This window comes from Microtus oregoni, unplaced genomic scaffold, assembly GCF_018167655.1.
Source record: "Microtus oregoni isolate MIOR12 unplaced genomic scaffold, Mior012 000073F_ref0000255, whole genome shotgun sequence".
NCBI classification, from domain to species: Eukaryota; Metazoa; Chordata; class Mammalia; order Rodentia; family Cricetidae; genus Microtus; species Microtus oregoni.
The window spans coordinates 5,751,409-5,775,935 of record NW_024543986.1 but is presented as its reverse complement, the minus strand read 5'-3'; the positions used below and the strand labels follow the sequence as shown (position 1 = coordinate 5,775,935).

At 38.6% G+C, this 24,527-nt stretch overlaps 1 protein-coding gene across 1 annotated transcript in view; it reads left to right on the top strand.

Annotated features, from left to right (window-relative positions):
• The window catches only part of LOC121441141 (5-hydroxytryptamine receptor 2C-like), a 242,323-nt gene that overhangs the window by 136,260 nt on the left and 81,536 nt on the right, over positions 1-24,527 (top strand). The window contains exon 4 of the mRNA XM_041642276.1: positions 8-324. Within this exon, the coding sequence (XP_041498210.1) occupies positions 8-324 (317 nt within the window). The remainder of the gene's footprint in view (positions 1-7; positions 325-24,527) is intronic.

Sequence of the window (24,527 nt, the reverse complement as noted above, 5' to 3'; positions counted from 1 at the left end):
TTTTCAGTGTGCACCTAATCGGCCTATTGGTTTGGCAATTCGATATTTCCATAAGTCCAGTAGCAGCTATAGTAACTGACATTTTTAATTCCTCCGATGGTGGACGCTTGTTTCAATTCCCAGACGGGGTACAAAACTGGCCAGCACTTTCAATCGTCGTGATTATAATCATGACAATAGGGGGCAACATTCTCGTTATCATGGCAGTAAGCATGGAGAAGAAACTGCACAATGCAACCAATTACTTCTTAATGTCCCTAGCCATTGCTGATATGCTGGTGGGACTACTTGTAATGCCCCTGTCGCTGCTTGCAATTCTTTATGGTGAGTACAATTATATTTGTTATATTCATTTCTCATAGTCAGATTGCTCCATAAGTTTGTGTAAACCTCATGACACTCATTTATACAGTTAAATAATTTATCTATACAACTTGGAAAACAAAGTTTAAGAGAAAAATGTAACAAAAAGTAAAAGTATAGTAGAATTTTTAAAACTTGAAACAACCATTTTATAATATATTGAAATTATGCATGACTACTTTATTCCTCAATGTCATTTGCAAATAATGGATAACCATACAAAATGGGATGATGGCATATTTTTGCCAGTATGATTCTAAGTACCATCTCTAATATATAATAGAAAAGTCAAACTTGCCTTTACATTAGTAAATTTATTAAAATTTACTTTAAGAAAGGTTTCAGATCCAGTGAGAATTGAACTTAGAGCCTCACATACTTTACACAAGTATACAGTCATAGCTATAACCCAGCAGAAGTAATTTTTTATCTTGACAAAGTAGTTGGTATAAAATGAGCACTCAAAAACAATTGCTCTTCTTCATTCAGAATAATTCATATTTTATAAGGTGACAAGTTATAAAAATTAATTTCTGAGCATATAAATACAAGCTCATATCACAACTATAAGATTCAACTTCAGTAATGATTTTACAGATACTTCAGGTTTTTTATTTGATTTTTCTGCCATCTCTTTACTATGTTCATTTTAATCTAGGTCTTGGCTTCAGCTAATACTTTTAATTAAAAAGTCAAAATCATATAAAATTCTGGTCAAGAACACTGGATGTTCTTCCAGAGGACCCGTGTTCTTTTCCCAACATCTCCTTGTGAGCTCACAATGATTTGTGATTGTTGTCTCAGAGGATCTGATTGATGCTCTCTTTTGGCCTCTGCTGGCACTAGATCATGCATGTGATACACAAACATACATGTAGGCAAAGCACACATACACACACAGACAAAACTAAAAGAAAAACATTAAAGTTTTAGAAACATTAATAATAAATATAAGTTAGTTAATTAAAATTCATGTGTTCTTCAAGCCGCAGGCTCCAAAGTAGCTCTCCCCACAGGACTAAACCATTATATTTGGCTTTCTAGAAGTATCTTTACCACAAAATTTGAAATCCCAGTTTAAATGTATTTGTTAATATGTGGGTAGCCCAATTTGACTTTAATTTTTAATATACTCATCTTCTTGTAGAGTAAAATATAGAGGTCCAACTAGTTCCCTAAAATGTATAATGGAATTAGACAGAGAAAATATTATAAAAATAGTATCTAGTCTAAAAATAATAAAAGAAGAACAATGTGTTTATAATGTAATCTCTCAAAATCTACAGTGGCAGTGCCTAATCGGATCAGTTATTCTATAAGTTATTCTTAGGAAATACATTTTTCCTTTTTCCACTGAGTTCTAATGGCATGTTTGCCTCAAAGCACCAGTATTTCACCTCTCACTGGTCATTTGCCCTTTACTTCTCCAATATTAATGAAGAAGAAGTCACAAAAATGAACCAAGAAAGCAATTTCAAAGGTATAGTTTCTACTATGAGCTCCCTACTGAATGCTTTTGAGGGGTAGATGAAGGCCAGGCAACTTAAAAAAAATGTAAAAATGGCATAACCAAGGTAAAAAGGGCATTTTTAGCAAGCCAGAGAATGATCTGAAAACACGGTTAAAAAGTGCCTTCTGGAAAGTTTCTAAGATAAGCTTCAGGTCACAGAATTAGAAGTGCATAAGTCTCAACAAAAAGTAACTTCCTAGAAGTAGAAAGGAGTGAAAAAAGGAAAGAGAAAGAAAGCAAAAGAGAGAACTGACATTTGAAGAAGAAAGAAGAATGGAAGGGTGAAGAGGTAAGAAGGTATTTTATAGGACAAAACTGTTACATGTAAGGACATCAAATCTCCCACACTGCTCTCCGCTATGCATAGAAAGCCCTACAAAGAAACCAACCTGCAACAGACAAAGATGCAAACGTCGCTCATTTGCATCATTGTCATTAAATAGAGCACAATAGACAATCACAATATAAGTTGGGAGGCAAAGGCAGGCGGATTTCTGTGAGTTCGAGACCAGCCTGGCCTACAGGACAGGCTCCATAGCCACAGAGAAACCCTGTCTAGAAAAAAAAAACCAACAATATAAGACATTAACTGCAAATTTCATCATGTTATGTCAAACCCAGAAAAACAAACATCATTTATTTCTTCTCAGATGAGGAATCTAGTTAGTTAAACAATGGATAAATAAATAAATGATATGAAGGTTTAAGGATGTTTATTTGACAAGAAGTTGGCATTTAATGTGAAGAATTAGGGGCAAATATGATCAAATTAATATATATATATATAATATACACATGTATACATATATACACAAGTATATAGTTCAAGTGTAGCCTATTATTTTGCATGATAACTACATGCTAACAAAAATCAAACAGAAGAAAGTCAAAATAAAGCATCTAAGATGCAATTAAATGTTAACATATAAAAATACTTTAAAATAGCAATCTGGTAACTGGGAATATAACTAATTATTTCTTTTTGAAAAGTTGTTATTACATAGTACCATGAGAAGCAATGATTTATTTATTTTTAATTAATTTTTTAAAAAAAAACAATTCTCATTTTACATACCGATCCCAGTTCCCATTCCCTCCCCTCCAACTGATTCCTGCACCTTCTCACCAGCACAACCACCATCCACTCCTCAGCAAGGGTAAGTAAGGCTTTCAGTAGGAAGTCAAAAAAGTCTAGCACATCACTTTGGGGGACAATTAAGGCCCTCCCCATTATACCTACGCTGAGCAAGGTATCCCTACAAAGAGAATGGGCTTCAAATAACTAGTCCAAGCAGTAGGGATAGATCCTGGTCTCACTGCCAGTGGTCCCACAGACAGAAGCAGTGATTCATAATGGCTAAAGTAAAACGATGAAACAAAGTATACAAACAAAGCAGTCATTAAACTAGACATTGTGATTTTGCTATCCGCCAAATTCAATTTTAAATGTAAACAATAAGAGTTAAATTAATGTTTAATAGTAAAAGACACAATTAACAGTGAATATGTACCAGGTGAAAAAATCGGTGCCGTCTACTATAACAATGAAATTTTACAAAGAAAATATTCAAAAAAAGGAACAATTAGAAGATATCATTCTCAATACAAGGGAAGACTAGGGAAGAGGAGAAAGGGTGATGGTAGTCTGTACCTCTAATTTCAGCATTCAGGAGGCTAATGCACCAGAATCACTATCAATTCAAAACCATGTTGGCTTACAAAGTGAGTTCAAAGTCAGCCTCAGTTATATAGTGAGACTGTCAAGAGAGTAGGTGGGAGCAGTACAAAATAAATAAGAGAGCAGATCTTAATGTATGATATATATTGAGCTTTGCACATTTACAGAGTGTATCTTTTTAAGGTGCATGAAGTTTTCACAAACATTAATTATCGTAAGTACCTGTGCTTTCTTACCAGGCCAAGGTTCCCTGATATGGCCACAAGGAATGAAGTCAGGCCAGGTTGGAGGGACTAGAGCATAGCAGAAGCTGTGACAATTTTATTGAGATCAGTCAGAATTTTTGTACCTTTATCAGAAACAGAATTTAATGGCAGTTGCCAGGATCAATATAATTGTAGTTTCCAAGATACAGTGAAGTCTGCAAGTCATACAGGGTACACAAGATAAACATCTAAAACCAACTGACCTGTCATACAGAAGCACAAAATGGCCCAAAAGTTTTACTACCTGAGGGAGCACATCATTGTTTCAGGAACTGGAAGGCACATTGTGACACAGGAACCATGGAAAAACCCTGAAAAACCCATGATGCATGCCTCTCAGGCAGCTAGGCCAGGCCAACTTGAATAAATCCCTGCAAATTATAGATTAGGCCAAAAGGAGGTCACTAGAAAAACAGAAATATTACAAAAGTAATTTTTAATAACAAAGTAATAATGTTAGAAAGTATTAAGTGACAAAGTTTTTAAAACCATTTCATCTTGAATTTAAAAAATAAGTTTCAATATTTTGTTGTTTCGAGACAGGGTTTGTCTGTGTAGCCTTGGCTGTCCAGGAACTTCAAGTTTGCTGACAAAAGTATTTCATGTAACTACTATGGGATACACTTACATAGGAATCAGAGGAAAATTCATACACCTATTCTCATTTATTGTGAAAAATTAAAATGTACAAATAAATGTTTATTAAAGTAATTCTGGAGAACCACAAAACAAGGAAATGTAAGGAATTAATTCAAAGAGAGATAATAGAAGTAATCTATTGGACAAAGAATAGAAAAAATAAATATATATAAATTAGAAATTAAAACCTATTTCTTAAGATATATTTTTGTCAGTATAAACAAGGGCAAAGAGTGATTATATAGACAGTATAGCAATGGAGAAATAACAAAATAATTCTTTAGGAGGGATACATTGTTCAGCCTAGATATACCGGGGAGGTTCTTTGTTTTGCCTCCAAGTGAAGTGTCAAACATGATTGACTCCCCATGGGAACCCTTTCCCTTTCTGAGGGCTGGATTGGAGGTGGGGGGAGGGAAGGGGAGGGAAGCAGGAAGAGGGGAGGTAGTGGGAACTGGGATAGCTATGTAAAGTGGAGAAAGGATTGTATTAAAAAGGTCGAGACCATGAAGGGTTCATCCACTGAAACAGTTTAACTGAGCTAATGGGTGCTCACCAACTCCAGCCAGAGGGAAGAAACAAGCATAGGACCAAACTAGTCCCTTTGAATGTGGTTGACAGTTGCATGGCTGGAGCAGACTGAGAGGCTACTGGCAGTGGCACTGGGCTCTATCTCTACTGCATGTACTGGCTTTTTGGGATCCTCTTTTCTTTAGATGGATACTCGCTCAACCTAGAGGTAGTAGGGAGGACCTTGGACTTTCCACAAAGCAAACTGCTTTACCATCTCTTAGGACTAGAGGTGGGTGGGGTGGGTGCGGTGGGTGGGGTGGGTGGGGTGGGAGGGTTTGTGGAGGGAATGGGAGGAGGGAAGTGAGAATTTGGATTGGTATTCTTCTTAAATATATATATATATATATATATATATAATAAAAAATGGAAAAAATCCCTAAAAAATGAAATAAATAAAAGCTTGAGATTGTTTTGCAGACTTATATGAACATCTATTAAAATGAAAAATAATTATTTCTCTGTAAAATCCAGCCTAACCAAATTTAATACTTCACATATAAAAATAAGGAAAGCAGTTTCAGCACAAGAGTAAACTGATAAGTAAGGACTCCACAATAACCACTATAGTTTCACATGGCAATTCTATCAAACTTTGAAAGATGAGGCATTTATAATATTCCAAGTATTATTATATATGATTATTATTAATATTATATTCAGAGCATTAAAAAGAAGGATTTTTTAATACAATGAAAATAAAATATTTGGAATCAATAACATAATCACATTGAAATGAGTAACATAAAAATAAGGAACCCAAATAATTTTAAAACACTTTTATAATATATATATAAAATCAATTTAAGGATAAAGAAAATTGTAAATAAGTGAACTTTCAATTACACTTAAATTTTCTCCTTTTTATTGATTTTTGTTGAACTCTACATTTTCTCTGCTCCCCTCCCTGCCTCTCCCCTCCTCTTCAACCCTTTCCCAAGGTCCCCATGCTCCCAGTTTACTCAGATGTTGTCTTTCTCTACTTTCCATGTACATTAGATCTATATATGTCTCTCTTAGGGTCCTTATTGTTGTCTAAGTTCTCTGGGATTGTGATTTGTGGGCTTTTTTTTTTTGCTTTATGTTTAAAAACCACCTATGAGTGAGTACATGTGATAATTGTCTTTCTGGGTCTGGGTTACCTCAATCAAAATAATGCTTTCTAGCTCCATCCATTTGCCTGCAAAATTCATGCTTTTATTATTATTTTCTGGTGTGTAGTACTCCATTGTGTAAATGTATCACATTTTTCTTATCCATTCTTTGGTAAAAGGGTATTTAGGTTGTTTCTAGGTTCTAGCTATAACAAATAATGCTGCTATGAACATAGTTGAGCACATGTCCTTCTGGCACGATCGAGCCTCTTTTGGATATATAGCCAAAAGTAGTATTACAGGGTCATGAGGAAGGTGGTTTCCTAATTTTCTGAGAAATAGCCACACTGATATCCAAAGGGGCTATACCAGCTTGCATTCCTACCAGCAATGCGGGAGTGTTCCCTTTACCCCAAAACCTCTCCAGCATAAGTTGTCATCAGTGTTTTTGATCTTGATCGTTCTTACAGGTGTAAGATGGAATCTCAGAGTTGTTTTGATGTATACTCCTCTGATGACTAAGGATGTCGAACATTTCCTCAAGTGTCTTTCAGACATTTTAGATTCCTTTGTTGAGAGTTCTCTGTTTAGGTCTATACTTCATGTTTTTATAGGATTATTTGTTCTTTTGATGACCAATTTTTGTGAGTTCTTTTATATTTTGGAGATCAGCCCTCTGTCTGATGTAGGGTTAGTGAAGATCTTTTCCCATTCTGTAGGCTGTCATTTTGACTTGTTGACCATGTCTTTTGCTTTACAGAAGCTTTTCAGTTTCAGGAGGTCCAATTATTAACTGTTTCTCTCAGTGTCTGTGCTACTGGGGTTATATTTAGGAAGTGGTCTCCTGTGCCAATGTGTTCAAGCATACTTTCCACTTTCTTTTCGATAAGGTTCAGTGTGGTTGTCTTTACGTTAAGGGCTTTGATTCATTTGGACTTGGATGCGAGTTTTGTGCATGGTAATAGGTATGGGTCTATTTTCATTCTTCTTCATGTTGATACTCACTTAATACCTGCACAATTCCTTGAATATACTTTCTTTTTTCCATTTGATATTTTTTGCTTCTTTTCAAATATAAGGTGGTGGAAGATGTGAGGATTAATATCCGGGTCTTTGATTTGGTCCCATTAGTCCTCCTGTCTGTTTTTATGCCAATGCCAGGCTGTTTTCAGTACTATAGCTCTGTAGTAGAGTTTAATGTCAGGGATTGTGATGCCTCCAGAAGTTCTTTTATTGTACAGGATTGCTTTTGCTATCCTGGGTTTTTTGCTTTTCCATATGAAGTTGAGTACTGTTCTTTCAAGGTCTGTGAAGATTTTTTTTCTGAGATTTTGATGGGCATTGCATTGAATCTGTAGATTGCTTTTGGTAAGATTGCCATTTTTCCTATGTTAATTCTACTTACCCAAGAGCATGGGAAATCTTTCCACTTTCTTGTTTCTTCTTCAATTTCTTTCTTCAAAAATTTAAAGTTCTTGTCATACAAGTCTTCCGCTTGTTTTCTTAGAGTTACTCCGAGATATTTTATGCTACTTTAGTCTATTGTGATATTTTTCTGATTTCTTTTTCAGCCATTTTATCATCTGTGTACAGGAGGGCTACTAATTTTTTTGAGCTAATCTTGTATCCTCCTACTTCAATGAAAATGTTAATGATTTTATCATTGATATATGACATATTTTGAGATGATTTTCTGTGTATTCTGCAAGTTTAAGCATATCCTTATATTTAAAAATTTTAGAACTATTTTTCTTATTATATATGAAATTAGAAAATTGAAAAAAGAAAAGGAATTGTTAAAATATATATTATTTGATTATTATTCATGATGAGGACAAAAGACTCTAAAAGCCAGAGTGGATGGAGGACACCAGAAGAACAAGGCCTTCTAAATCAACAGGAGCAAAGCTCTTGTGAACTCCCAGAGACTAAGGTAGCATGCACAGAACCAGCATGGATCTGCAGCAGATGGAGTCCTGAGCTGAAATAAATTTAAATAGAATAAAAAAGCAAGAGACATATCTTTATTATAATTGGACAAGTCACTCTTCTAAAGATATTAATTTTCCCTGAAATGATCTGTAGATTCAGCACAGTTTTAATTTTAAAACCCTGCATATTTGAGGGATATAAATATAAAAGGAATTTTAAGCTTTATTGAAATGTAAAGGAACTAGAGGAGCCAAAACAGTTTTGAAGATAAAATGATTGGGGGCTTGGAAAATGGCTTGGTGAACAAAGTATTTGCTCTTCAAGCGTAAGGACCTGAGTTCCGTTTCCCAGAATGCATGGCAAGCTGGATGAGGCAGTTTTTGTCTGTAATCTAAAGCCTCCTAGGCCGTGGTGAGAGAAGCAGAAAGGAGAATCCCTTAGAATTTATAGGGCAGCTAGACAAGTGCACAAGGAAAACCTGTCACAAACAAGGTGGAAGAGCAAGGCGGCATGGAGCAGCCTCCATATTTTGTTTAAGGCATGCATGCCCCTGCACTCACACAGAGACACGCACAGAGAGACAGACACTGAGAAACAGAGATAGACAGGCAGACCAACAGAACAGAGACAGAAAGACAGACAGAGAGACAAAATAATGGAGAAGTGTGTGGGTGCACCCCTCGCGGTACTGAGTTCCCACACGTCTCTGTTCTGTTGGTCTGCCTGTCTATCTGAGACCATGGGGATGTTCTATCTGGAACTCACCAAGGCCAGCTGGCCTGGGTCTGAAAAAGCATGGGATAAGACCGGACTTGCTGAACATAGCGGACAACGAGGACTAATGAGAACTCAAGAACAATGGCACTGGGTTTTGATCCTACTTCATGTTCTGGCTTTGTGGGAGCCTAGGCAGTTTGGATGCTCACCTTACTAGACCTGGATGGAGGTGGGTGGTCCTTGGACTTCCCACAGGGCAGGGAACCCTGCTTGCTCTTCCGGCTGAAGAGGGAGGGGGACTTGATGGAGGAGGGGGAGGGAAATGGGAGGCGGTGGCGGGAAGGAGGCAGAAATTTTTAATAAATAATAGATAAATAAATAAATACATAAATTTCAATAAAAAATAATGGAGAAGTCATAGAATTCAATTTGATATTACATTTTAGTCTCAGACAACAGTGATCAAGAACACTATGTTAAAGAAGGAACAGATCACAGTGAAAGATTGAAAGATTAACAAAAACAACAAAGACTCAATTTTATTTTAATGAGGAAAACAGTCTTTCCAACAAATATTACTGGAATGAGTTGATTATCATATATAACAAAGTAATCTCAATTCTCATAAGATAGCACACCAAAGAAAAAGTAACACAAATGGAATTTAAATCTATGCAAAGCTACTAATGTTGTACACGAAAATAAAGAAAAACTCCTTACAGTACTGGTTTGGTCAGGAGTTCTTCAAGTTGTTATTGGAACCTAAGGTTCACGCTGACTGCTATTATAGTGAAAGGCAAGAGAGGAGAACTGGCGAAAGGAAATATAGTCATTTACACCTTTGGCTTTTGACAACCAGCTTCCCAAATACCTTGAGGAAGAAGAATGAGGAAGAAAAGGGTGGAATCTGCCCACAAGAAGTTTCTCTAAGAAGTTTCATGGTAGGTGTAAGAAAAGACACCCACAGGAGCAACCCCTGAGGAGGGTATGGCCTGTCAGGAAAAAGATTTTTGCTTGTTTCCTGGCTGTCCTCTCCTTCCAGTAAACTGTTCAAGTCACAGGAAGAATTTCTAGGTGCTCAATTCTGGACAACTGTAAGTGAGACTCAAAAGAGGGGAGATGTTATGCTTTTTGAGCATTAAACATTGGCACTTAAGTGAATGAAAAGGAAGGTGTGGTAAATAGTTTTCAGCAGCAATATATCTAATAAAGGGTAAATAATGGAAACACAGCTAATTTTAAAAATGAGAGAGATGGATAGGTGAGTCACCACGGAGGATGTAGAGATTAAATAAATAGTAAATAAATAAATAAATAAATGAATAAATAAATAGAAAAATGTGAAAAAATATTAGCCAAATTTTTTATTATTTTTTAATGAAAAAAAATTCCGCCTCCTCCTAGCCTCACATTTCCCTCCCCCTCCTCCCACTCCTCTCCCCCTCCCCCCACTCCTCCCCCCTCCCTCTCCAGTCTGAAGAGAAGTGAGAGTTCCCTGCCCTGTGGTAAGTCCAAAGTCCTTCCCCCTCCATCCTCGTCTAGGAAGGTGAACATGCAAACTGGCTAGGCTCCCACAAAGCCAGAACATGAAGTAGGATCAAAACCCAGTGCCATTGTCCTTGGCTTCTCAGCAGCCCGCATTGTCCGCCATATTCAGAGAGTCCGGTTTTATCCCATGCTTTTTCAGTCACAGTCCAGTTGGCCTTGGTGAGCTCCCAATAGATCAGCCCCACTGTCTCCGTGGGTGGGTGCACCCCTTGTGGTCCTGACTTCCTTGCTCATGTTCTCCCTCCTTCTGCTCCTCATTGGGACATTGGGACCTCATTCCAGTGCTCCAGTGTGGGTCTCTGTCTCTATCTCCATCCATCGCCAGATGAAGGTTCTATGGTGATATGCAAGATATTCTTCAGTATAGGATAGGGTCATTTCAGGTTCCCTATCCTCAGCTGCCCCAGGAACTAACTGGGGACATCGCCCTGGGCACCTGGGAGTCCCTCTAGGTCCAAGTCTCTTGCCAACCCTAAGATGGCTCCCTTAATTAAAATATGTGCTTCCCTGCTCCCCTATCCAACCTTCCTTTATCTCAATCATCCTGTTTCCCCAAGTTCCCCCCATCCTCCCCTTCTCACTTTTCTCTCCCCATCTCCCCTTACCCCCCTCCCACCCCACCCCCAAGATCCCAATTCTTTGCCCGGCAGTCTTGTCTACTTCCCATAACCCGGAGGATAGCTATATGTTTTTCTTTGGGTTCACCTTCTTATTTAGCTTCTTTAGGATATCAAATTATAGACTCACTGACCTTTATTTATGGCTAGAAACCAAATATGAGTGAGTACATCCAATGTTCATCTTTTTGGGTCTGGGTTACCTCACTCAGGATAGTGTTTTCTGTTTCCATCCATTTGCATGCAAAATTCGAGAAGTCATTGTTTTTTACCACTGAGTAGTACTCTAACGTGTATATATTCCATACTTTCTTCATCCATTCTTCCACTGAAGGACATCTAGGTTGTTTCCAGGTTCTGGCTATTACAAATAATGCTGCTATGAACATAGTTGAACAAATGCCCTTGTCATATGATCGGGAATCTCTTGGGTATATTCCCAAGAGTGTTAGCCAAATTTTTTAAAAATAAATTGGGAGCATTGGGGATGGGAGAGGCATGGGGAGCAGAGAAAAATGTAGAGATCAATAAAAAAATTAATAAAAAAGCAAAAACAAACAAAAAATAAACTGGATTTAGCCTCAAATTATTTTTCAATTATACTCTAATTCATTATGTGTGTATGTTTTCACTCATAGAACTATATACAGTTTAAAGTCATATTATGAGCTCATTCTATATCCACATGCTAACAGAGTTTAGTATTAAAATTAATTAACCTTAAAAGCAAGATCACAATAATTCTCCTTATAGCAATAGAGAATGCTTTATTTTTCTGATTTTACACAGTTTCATTTTGAGTAGAACTATTCTAAAAATGCCAGGTTCAATGCCATGTTCTGTAGCAAGGAAATGAGTGTGGAGCAATGACGTGTTCTAATTCACCGTGAGCTGGGAAAAACAAGCAATTTGTCTGCTAAAGGTACTTGGAAACACTGAATTGCTAACATGCACTCTGTCATAGTTTAAATAATTCTTTTTCTCCAGCATTTATTTCCCATCTTGTTATACTGTCGTTGAATATGTCATTGAAGGATTATGTTTAATCCATTTCATTTTTCACTAATTTAAATGAAACTTACAGTTCATATTTAGCTTACTCAGGTGGCCAACTCTCTTTAGAAGCATATCTTTTTTTTAACAAAAAAGACAATAAAATGAAATAAATGCCTTTATATAAATCAAGGTGTTTACTTGAGACAAATTAGTAAAATACTTCTTCAATAAAAAAGACAATGATCTTATTTCATTTTACATGTCAATCCATGTTCCTACTCCCTCTCTTCCTCCCATTTGCTCTACTTTCCCCCACCCCACCCCCTATCCACTCCTCAGAGAGGTAAGGTACTTTGTAGAAACACATCTTTATTCAAGTTGCTGAGTACATGGTTAATTGTATGTAGTTTTGTTCACTACAATAAATACATCTGACCCTTCTCATGTATTTCCTATGTGGCAGATAAAGAAGCTGTCTGGCTTCAGAGCAACTTTGCAAAAACACTAGAATAGATAGTATAGATTTATAGTCCCCATTTTAAAAGTGACAAACTCAGGTTGATATATACTATGGAAAGTAGAAGTGACACAACAAAAACACCAGCCTTTCCAATATGAGCCACACAGAAAAAAATTATACACATCATATTAAAGCATATTGACAATGAGTATCTTTGTTAACAATTAGAACACAATGAAGTAAAGGCATTTCAATAAGACTTCGAGAAGAATGATCAAATATTTGAAGGACAAAGTATCAGCAGACTTTGAATAATATGTCAAGAGCTTAACAGCTGTTATCATCATGTTAAATTTCACAAAAATCTAATTTTGTGAGCATTAAAATAGACAATTATCCACTCCACAGTCACTTTTTTAGTACTTATTTTATAACAACTACAATTCTCAGTAATGAAGCTAGTGTAAAAATCAATAACAAAAATTTCTATCCACACATGGCTTATAAGTAACACGTTGCTCAAGGTCAAAGTAAAATATCAGAGTTAAGATCTGAGCATAGATTAAGTTGATTCTAGCACCCATTTGCATTTTCAATTATTATATTTTTATGCTCCTCGTTTGGTCTTAAAAACTCAGGAGGATCACTGAGAGCATTGTAATTCAAACATAAAACACTTGATTTAGCATACACGAGGCCCTGAATTTAATCCCAAGGACCATCACAAAGATTAGGAAAGTTTTGTAAGGAGAAAAGGACGTGGAAGCTAATCTGGAGAAAAATTAGTAGTCAGACTGATCTGTAAAATGTAAAAAAGGTAAGTGTGCTAGTCTAAGAGCTGTATTGAGCAAAATGAAGCTACTTCACTGCTTCAAACATTCTGAATCCTTTGGGTATCACGGGTGTATATAGATCACAGTACACTTCAAAATAACTGACCTTGTATTTTTTTTTCTGCTTTTGTGTCTTCAATGATTCCCTTTGGTGTCTAGTAAGATATTATTATTGCTATTATAATTGCTGTATCACTGCTATAATTTTCTTTCTCTCTTGGAATTTCAAATTTTAATGGATCTACCATGGTAATGGTTACAGGTAGTTTTCTCAATTGGGCTCTAGTCTCATTAAAAAAATCTTTCAAATAGACAACACTGAGAAATGTCACACTGTGTCTTCAGAATGGGTATATAATGATATCATTAAATTCCTAATCCAAATAAACACACATTGGTGAGATGGGAATCTTAATTGGTAAACTTTCCTCTTTCATATTCTAAAAATAATGAAATGGAAACTCCAGAACTTTGTATATTCAGACCAGAAATTTCAGAATGAAGCAAAGTATTGCATTTGGTAACTTGTCTTAGCATATTGAACACAGTACAACAGAGGTAAATATAAAGGACAAAATATTTAAATGTACTTAAGAGTTCATAATTTAAACTGAGAAATCTTTTTTGATCTAGTTTTTACCTTTTGAAAATTTCAGGCATGAGTAGGCTGTATTACATCATCTCCGCCCATCTCTCTACCCTCTTCAATTTTTTCTATTTCTTCCCCTAATTGCCTCTTAAATTCATGACCCATACATCATAGTGATTCTATTTTGCATTGCTTACATGATCATGTTTCAGTGCTCATCACTTGGCATTGGATAGCCAATTGGATAGCATATTGTGGAACTTGTCCCTGGTGAATACCGATTCTCTCTCTCATTAGTCATTGACTTCCAGAAGTTGTTCATCTAGGGGTCTTGTGGACTTTTCCCCATTTATGTTGAGAGTATCTCATACATAGAGTATTATTATCTTATATAAATATTTTTGAGATTATAAGAGAGTTATATCATTTCCTCCTTCCCTTTCCTTGCTTCAAACCCTCCCATTTACCCCTCCCCCACTTTTTCAAATTCATGGCCTCTTTTTCTTTGACTGTTATTCCTTCCTTTCTTCTCTGTAGTCACTTTTTGATACCCTTCTACGTCGCCTACGTGACCTTTAACGCCATAAAAAGAGAGAATTATGCCTCAGAATTTTAAGGTTCACAATTTGTAATTGACTGATTGATACAGTATGTCAAAGAAAATCATAAACAGGTATTTCAAAAATAATTTAAGTCTGTTTCTGCATATAGACTGTCAAATTATCAAGGGGCATACATATGATCTAAATAGCTAACACTAAAGGCATTATAGTACCCAGTTCCTTAGTGAACAGGACATAAATATAGGTGCTTGCATTCTCAGTTTCCAGCCTTCTACCCATCTTTCACATACTGCAGAATTATTAGTCTCTACCCAGAGTCACCTCTAAAGAGTCTCAAAAGACACATATTTCATAGTATCAATTATGTATTCTAGGTACATCTTTTAAGGAAATCCACTATTCTATAATATTTAAAACTGCATTGTTCAAGGACAAGATGAAATAGGTTCACTTTTCTCTGCATATATACCTCAAAATACTATCAAGTACGTTAAAGAATTTGACAGAGCAAAAAATATGTTAAACATATAAGATACAACAGTTATTCCCCAAAAGTTCATATATTCATTCTTATATGGGTCCTGAAGAAGCCTGCAACTCAATATCACCAATCAACACATGTGAAAATCAAAGGCACAGCCTTAACAACAACAAAAACCCTACATCCACTGATGAGGTGGGCTCCTCTGTCTACAGCAATGGAGATTAAAAGCAATTTTCTATTTTTTCTTCTCCCTTGAGAATAAAGGTAATATGGTGAGTTAGGAATAAGTTCTGTGACACACTAACATGATAGGATGGTTATACAAAATACTGTGATGCACATTTCAGCAAACTAGAAGAAAGAGTTGGGCATGCTTTTATCATAAAAATGTAATGTCTTCAAGGAGATGCATATCTTTGTTTTGCACAAAATATAAATGTATTGAGATATCATAAGGTTCCAAATTAATATGCACAATTTTATATTTATGTTTCATGTGTCAGTTATAAGATATGCCTTTTGCGTCAATATAGAGGTTAGCTTTTTCTATAAGATGTGCTGCACTGGTAAGAGCAGATGTTCATGCCATAATCAATTTTCCAAAGAGTTTATTTGCATGTAATTTATATAATGTAATTATCATACTTCTCATTTTAACCTGATTCTCCCCATCACTCCTTAAGGAAGCATAAACAGGCCCCAAGTCCAGCTGGGATAATTTTTTTTTTTGCAAGGAGTTGCAGCCAAATACAAAGATAGTGGCTAATTAGCTCTGAGGAGAGTCACTCCCCCTTGTTCAAAACAGTAAACACAAACATAGTGTTAGTTCACAGAAGTTGCCACAACTAAGAATCGCTGACCAGGTGGATTGAAATGCAAGTTTGTTTTCTCACATTTCAGAAAGAAAAATGTGAATAAAATATAACGTATTAGTTTTCAATGGCTTCTATAAGAAATTGCCACACACTTAACTTAAAAATGTTTTATCGGGGACTGGTGATGTGGCCCATCAGTTAATAGCACTTGCTACTTTTGCAGAAGATCATGTTGACCCACAACGCCCTACAATTCCAGTTTAAATAGATCTGTCATCATCTTGGGTGTCTGCACACCTTGTGTACATACAAATAGGAACAAATACATACCCATTAATTTAATAATAAATGAAATTTCAAAATAATGAATTTTGGGGTTGGAGATGGCTGGGTCAGTAAAGCATTTCCTGTGCATGTTTCAAGACCTGAATATGACATGCAGCATCCATATAAATAGCCAGATATGCATAACTATAAACCCAGTTCTGGGGAGATTGAAGCAGGAGAATCCTTGAGTCTTTATAGTTACCCATTCTAGCCAAATTGTTGCAGAAATAAGGTCTTTAAACTGGTGCTCAGGTGAGAAAATGGTAACTATAGTTACTTCAACTTTTATAGACTGTACACAATTATTCTGGGTCTCTTTTGTTATTAGCAGGGTAGGTGTTTTAAGTTATGTGACTAAGGTTCATGAGCAGCACATTTACAGAAGCAAAACTGACAGGTTAGGACAGTAATTCTGTAACTGTCTCTCAAAGTTAGGAGAAGTGGAGGTGCTAGCTGATGCAGGAAGTAAGCAATATAACAGAAGCAGGGCACTGCACATCTTAATTCTAGATAGAGATGCAATAGAAAAATTCCTCTCATTTTAATCCTCCTTATCAAAATCAGTGAGTGAACATGAGTTTCAGTGACCCTTGTCTCAAAAAGTGTGGTACTGCTGCTGCTGAGATGGCTCAGTGGTTAAGAGCACTTCCTGAGGAATCCACATGGTGGTTCCCAAACATTTATAATTCTAGTCCCAGAGGGATCCACCACCTCTCTGACCTCCGTAGCCACCAGGCACTCATTTCGTGCAAAGACAGGCATGCAGACAAAACGGTCATAAAATTAAAATGTAAGAAAACACAAGATAGAGAACGATTAATGAAGGTGAGTAAAGCACCTGAGTTTGACCTCTGGCCTCCACACAGACACACATACAAACACACCACACACAAACACACATACACACACACACACACACACACTCACACACACATGCACGTGCATGTGCTCACATGCTCACACATAAATATATTGTTTAATAGTCCTGACACCAGATGGCAGCTAAAATCAGCATAACAAAGCTGTACACTGTCTCGAGGCCATACTCTCTCAACAGACTCAACAAGACTCTGCTTGCTTCTTTTAATCTACCTATTTCAGCTAGCCTCAAGCATTTCTTGGAATGTGAGCACATCTCCCCTTGTGATTGATTGCCACGTCAACACTTTTACAGTGCTGTGACTGGAAGTTGGTTTTCATGCATGTTAACACACTCTCTGTTTTATAATTTTGTCCATGTATATAATACATTTTGATCATTTTCACCCTCAATTAACTTTTTCGTTCTCTTCCATCTCCCAATGAAACCCTTCTTCTCAACAGATCCTCCACCCACTTCCATGTCTTTTTATTGCATGTGTGACCTATGGATTACGTCTGGTTGGATTAGCATGAGTAAGGTTATTGACAGGAAGATGGGTGACTTGCCAGTGACTGTACCACTGAAAAGAATGATGTTCCTTCCTACTAACTCCAGTAGTTCCTCAGGGAGCAATGGAGTTTTATGATGGTGGGATGAGGCCTATATATGATTGCGTAGCCCAATCTTGTGTGAGTCTTGTGCAAAGACTCACAATTTTCAACCATTCATAAATGCAATGCCTCTTCGCATTCATAAGTACAACAGCCATTTTATATAAGCAAGACACTGTTTAGTAGCATGCCTCACCACACTGCACAGCTCCTCCATTCTTTCTGCCCTAGCTTCTGTCATTCTGCATCGTTCACAGGGCCTTATAATGGATTATACAGGTGTTCCTCTTAGGGCTGAGAACCAAACAGTCAACACTTTGACTAACTGTGAGTGTCTGTATTAACTGTCAACTCCTGAAAGCACAGCTGTCATTGAAAAAAGCGGAATAAGCATTTATCTATAAGTATAAACATAGATATTTAGATGGTATTTTGAACTCACATCCATTTAGTCAAGCCCCCCTCTAGGGCCTATTGCCTCTCAAGCTGTGGGATTTTGGCCAAGTTTACAGTATCAAGCATAAACTCCTTCCTGTGTATAAGTCCTCAAATTCAATCAAAAAATTGTCATGGCCAGAAGTGGCAGCACAAACCTATAACGTCAACAAAAGACAGAGGCTGTTGGATGTCTGTGAGTTTGAGGCTAGTCTCACCTAAATAGTAATTTCCACTTTAGACAGTGAAACCCTATCTCAAAACAAAAACAAAAAAGTCATGCAACTATTGTATTGGTAGGTACATCTTGTGTAAACATATTCAGCACTGATCCCCAACCTTTATATATTCATTATCTTTCTGAAACCTTACTCTAACTCCTTGTAAAAGGTGTATATCTAAAAGATGCTCAATTGTGCCACAAGGACATGTGCTCAACTATGTTCATAGCAGCATTCTTTGTCATAGCCAGAGCCTGGAAACAACCTAAGTGCCCCTCAACCAAAGAATGGATAAGCAAAATGTGATACATTTACACAATGGAGTACTACACAGCAGAAAAAATTAGCAATAGCTTGAATTTTGCAGGCAAATGGATGGAGCTAGAAAAGATCATTTTGAGTGAGGTAACCCAGACCCAGAAAGAAAATTATCACATGTACTCACTCATAGGTGGTTTTTAAACATAAAGCAAAAAAATAAATAAAACAGCCCACAAATCACAATCCCAGAAAACCTAGACAACAATGAGGATCCTAAGAGAGACATACATAGATCTAATCTACATGGGTAGTTGAAAAAGACAAGATCTTCCGAGTAAATTGAGAGTATGGGGATTTGGTGAGAGGGTTGAAGGGAAGGAGAAAGACAGGGGGAGCAGAGAAAAATGTAGAGCTCAATAAAAATCAAAAAAATCTAAAAAGGGCGCATGCAATTTTATATGGAGCTCAGTTACATAGTCCAATATAATCTATCTTAAATACCTTATTTGCAGCAACAAAATGCCCCTATTTATTGACATATAAGGGGATGTGTTAAGGTCCTAGGACATGGGCACTTTTTGCAAGATCATTTCTCATCCACTTCAAAATAGTTTCTTCTAAAACATATGAAGAACTCTGAAATATCAACAAAAAAATCAGCCCAGCTTGATAATGGGAAATGACATAAAGCAACATTTCACTATAAATAATATACAGACAATCATGTAAATAGGTATATGAAAAGATGTTTGGCACCAAACACTGAACATTAGAGAAATTTAACTTAAAGCCATATAGATACTAAAGAACACATGTCAGAATGCCAAAATTTTAAAAATCAAAATTAATTTTGGAAGGATCTTATGGAAGCTACCAAGAAAGATTGCCAACACTGGCCTTGCTTTGTTGAGCCTGTCAAACTCTTATCAGATCATCTGGATTATAACATATCTATATTAAGTAGGGAGGTGTTTGATTATAAAAGAGCAGCAAGAGTAATTCACGTGGTGATAGTAATGTCCTCCATCATGACTCTGTGAATGTCAGCAACTTGGTTGCAGGTATTTGCTATATTTTTGCAGATGTTATTGCTGCTGAATTTCTAAAAATGTGATGGGACCTTTCTAGGTCAAGCTGTGCTTAGTGTAAGGAACTAGCACACTCACTCACAGTCACCAAAGATCAGTCTGGAACAATGGCTTCGGAGCCCATTGTCTCATGCCAATGAAGATTAAAGATCTGGTGATCATTAATCACCAGCACATAGGAGGAAAAAGCATTATTAAGGAGAATTACAGACAAGTGAGAAATTGAAGAAGAGTAAAAAATTAAGGAAACATGAGAGATTTCTCAAGTGTAGGAGGGGTACCCAAGGGAGGAAAAAAAGCATTGAACTTGTCAGGTGGTGGTAGCTCATGCCTTTAATTCCAGCACTCAGGAGGCAGAGGCAATCTGATCTCTGTGAGTTCAAAGCAAGCCTGGTCTACAGAGCAAGTTCCAGGACAGTTAGAGCTGTTACACAGAGAAACCCTGCCTCAAAAAGCAAAACAAAACAAGAACCATTGAACTTATATAGGGGTTATATAAGAACACGGTAGAAAATGGGCAAAGACCATGGTAGTCGTTATGAGATTGATTTGTTTTCTGGGCTATTATATGCTAAATCAATAGAGAGACCACACACTCTATGCATGTCCCCCTTGTTCAATCAAAGGTATAGCCATGCACTGCACACTCAGTTAAGGACAGTTGAATCCTGCCTCTGTCCATTTTTGACTCCTGTTATCTTAGTTTTTGACCTTGACTACCTGGTAGTAGTTAGTCATCTAGCCAGCTGTCCTTTGTCCCTGACAGCATGGCAGGCACTGTTACTTATTCTATGCTCTCTTTGTTCTCTCATTTATACAATCATCTTATAGCTTTACCATAGCAGAGCATCAACTCCATCATGGCCAACAAGATCCAAGATGCCACTGAAGCCTTTCTTGTTTACTGCACCCTTAGTACCTTGATTATTGGGTCACCTCCAAAGGGGAAGTTTCTTGTTAGTGAAGTAAACCTTCCTTATATACTATTTAGTTTGTTCCAGCGAGGTTCTTATGGAGGCTAGTCAATAATCCAATCAGCACTGGCCTTGCTTTTGGGAACCTGACTTTCATCACATTATCTGGGCTATTACATACTCTGTGTTTTTCATCCCCCCTTTCCTTGGCATTACTGCTTTAACCCTAACATTCTCTTTTAACTCTAATATTCATTCCTACGATAATTTATTTAAGCAACTTATAGTTTTCACCATAGGCCTTTGCAAGTTAGTATCTACAGAGAGCTATCTCCTGCCTCATTACCACTGAATGATGTGTGTAACTATCTACACAAATAATTTTTGTCATTTTCAGCAATATCATACATCAATGAGGCATCATTATATCACCACCATGGTAAAAAATTTTAAAAACTGAACAAATTGTCCTTGGCATCATTCTATTACAGACCAAAATAGGTTTCAATAAATCATAAGATAACAAACCTCACTCTCTCTAAATTATATTCCACAGGCGTTTGAGTGCAATTGATTCCATATTTAGATGTGAATCACATCTCAGATATTTTCAGAACTGTTTTATTTTTTCCTAGTAACCTTTTTAGCCACAACGTCATAATGTTCCAAGACACTGTGAAACAAACAAAATAAGAGAACCTCTAAGTATGTAGTATTTCAACTCCTTGGCCTTCTGTATGTGTTCATTTATTCTTTTCAAGATGTTGCATTTAATCTGTTCACTTACCATTAGACACATCTCACATATGGGAGTGCTCTGAGTAGAGAGTGGGCTTCAGTTTCCTTAATTCCTTATTTCAGTGTCTCTCCTAGTAACACAATTTAATGTATAGTCTCTGTTGTTCTTAATTCCTGCGGGTTAGTCGAGGGTTTCGCGAGGAAAAGACAAAAGGGGGGAATTTTTGGGGAGCTGGGGTGAAGGGGGGGGAGAGGGTCTTAGGATGTCCGGGGTTAAGAAATGATAAAAAAAAAATTAAGTGATACTTATTCCTTTGTGTTTGATCCGTTGGGCTGGCATCCCGGAGCTTAAGGAAACTGTCTTAAAAGAAATAGATTCTAACCATACATCTCTTAACATTTCAGGGGCCACTGCTGCAGTCAGCGGCTGGCCTGTTACGTAAAAGAGCTTTGTAGAGGAGAATCTGCTTACCACTTTGTATTTGATGGGGGTACCTGTAACGACAGCTAGACGGTTATTTATGAATTTAAATAAGGGAGGGTGTGTTAACACAGCGACGGATCGGGACCATTGTTGTCCTTAGACTGTAGTAGGGGGAACTGAATCCGGCGTCCTTTGGAACCTAAGAGAACAGGGTCCGGTTTGAGTCACCGTGTATGAAGGATTATCTTGAGCTGTGGAGATAAACGGTTTAAGATGTGACAGGTGAATCCAATGAGGAATTCCTTTAAGCTTGGCAGCTGTGGGAGTCAAAAGAATTACTTTGAAAGGGCCCTGCCATTTAGGGGAAAGGGGTGAAGGGCGCTGGCCTGGGGGTGAGAGTAATACCTCATCCCCTATTTTAACTGGCGGAGGACATGTATTAGCACATGGTCGAGGTAGTGAGTGATCTGTGAAGTCCCATAGTAGTGAGCGTAAGTGGAACAGGAGGGGAGTGAGCAGGTGGTCAGGAAGGGGGGAAGTCTCCGATGAGAAGCCGGGGGTTAAGACTGGCCGCCCATACATGAGTTCAAAAGGTGAGATGAGGAGGGGGCCCCTTGGAAGGGCTCGGAGTCGGAAAAGAGCTAAAGGCAGAAGCCTTACCCAGTCGAGGTGGAGTTCTTGTGACATCTTAATGAGGACTTCCTTTAAAGAGCGGTTAGTTCGTTCTACCTTACCTGACGACTGAGGATGGTACGGTATATGAAAATTCCAGGGGATCCCGAGCGCTTTAGACAGATTTTGAGAAATCTGAGAAGTAAACTCTGGACCGTTATCTGACTGGAGAGAAGTTGGGAGTCCAAACCGAGGAATAATCTCTCGGAGGAGAATATCAGAGACTGTCTGGGCCCTCTTGTTAGAGGTGGGGAAGGCTTCAACCCACCCAGACATTGTATCCACCAGAACCAGGAGATATTTAATCCTCCTGACTGTGGGCATATGAGTAAAATCCAGCTGCCAATCAGTTCCCGGAAGGGAGCCCCTTGCTTGGTGGGCAGGGAAAGGGAAGCTACGATATTTGGTCCTGGGATCTGACTTTTGGCAGATCTGACAGGAGGCTGCTGTAGCTTTTAGGAGCCTGATATCCTTAGGTGTAACAAAGGGAGAGTGGTGGTTAGTGACAGCGGGAGCCTAGAGGGGCCTTGGAAGACCGAGGGGGAGGCGTAGGACAGGGAGGAGATGCTCCAAGCTGCCTGTGTGGCCTGTGGTGGAGAGGAGGCAGGGAAGAATCGGAAGACACGCACGACCTGTTGCAGGAGAAGTGGGGCGAGGCTGGCCCGGAGAAGGAACGGTAATGGGTGAGCTGTCGCTGTCGCTCAACTGGGCGGAGCAAGAACGAGTGGCCCCCCTGAGGCGCGGTGGGGGGGGTGTGGAGGCAGGGGGGTTGAGGTTTGTCTGCGGGATCCATAGCAGCGGCGGGAGCAGAGGGTCCCTGGAGGGATGGCATTGCACCAGCCTTCCAGATGTGGGGGTTGGTTACAGAGCCCATGACTGAAACGAAGTCTGTCCACAAAAGGTAACTGGCCCGAACCCAGCTACCGTATGGGGGGAGGAAAAGCCCCGGCCCCGGCTGGGAGGAGACAATTACCGCGAACACAGCAAGCCAAGAGCGCTGGCATCCCGGGCGTTCTTGGGGCGTGCTAACTCTTAACTGCCCCGAGCCCAGCAACCGTACGGGAGAGAAAGTCCCGGCTGAGAGGAGGCGATTAAGCTCTTTAGGGCACAGGGCCCAGAGGTGCCACAAGGAGTGGCCCGAAAGCGGACAGGAAAAAAGTTAGAAAAAAAGGAAGACAAAAGAGAAAAAGCCCGGAGCACCGAACTCCGGGTGTGCAGACTGAGCGTTTCGGCCGAGGGCAAAAAACCGGGGGAGGCGGGTTAGCAACCTAGCCCTAGCCCGAGGTGGGCAAAGAAAGCCTGCCGGACAGTCTTTGAACGCCCCAGGGGGAAGGAAGTGAACCCTGGGTAACTCATGGATCAGGATGAAGCGGTGGAAATGGCCGTGGGAACAGGTGGTGGTGAGCGAAGGCTGTCGGTTCTCTAGACCTTGGCGGTGAAACCCAGAGGCAAAGCCTCGGGTACCTGACGGAGAGGTCTCCGGGTCGATGCGGCACCAAATGTTGTTCTTAATTCCTGCGGGTTAGACTAGGGTTACGCTAGAAAAGACACAGACACGTGGTGGTACCACGTGGTACACTTTTTAATGGGAGGGGAAAACACACTAGGAAAAGTGAAAGGAAGGGACAAAGGGAAGGGACAAGAAGGGGAGGGAAGGGGCGAACTCGTGGCTTGTCCTTGCTTTTAAGGGAGGATGCAAAGGCTTCTGGGAAATGTGTCCCGCGCTTGCGTGCGCTGGAGTCCAGAGGGATGCTGGGAGTTGTAGTGTTGCAAGGGAACAACAGTCTCGGTCTACCCTACATGTAACATTACAACAAATATGTGTTTATATGGATTTATATGTGTTTTAAATATGTAAAGTAACAGGTATAAAATGTTACCTCTAAGATATTAATAGATTAATATTGGACAGATATCTCAGGGGTTGCTGTGAGAAGCTAAGTTTGTATGCGAACTGTGGTCCTGATAAACCTAGAGGAGAGGAATGAAGGGACAAGAGACAGAAGAAATAAAGGCAAGACAGGATTTCCGATTAAGCCGTCTTGTTTATTTCCTCTCAGAGTCTGTTATATAGCAAACGGGCAAAGGGGGAAGGGAAGGATGTCAGGAAACTCAGGACTGCTGTAATTCAGGTTCCGGAGACATCCCTAGCTGATGAGTAAATACTGAGGGTCTGTAATTTTTGACTAACAAAGGAAAATGCTAACTGATTCTGGAGCCTGGTGCCTGTAGGTCTCTGCTAGTAGATAAGACACCAGGTTGATTTCCTAGACCCTGAATATTTTTCTTAACTTGTGAGC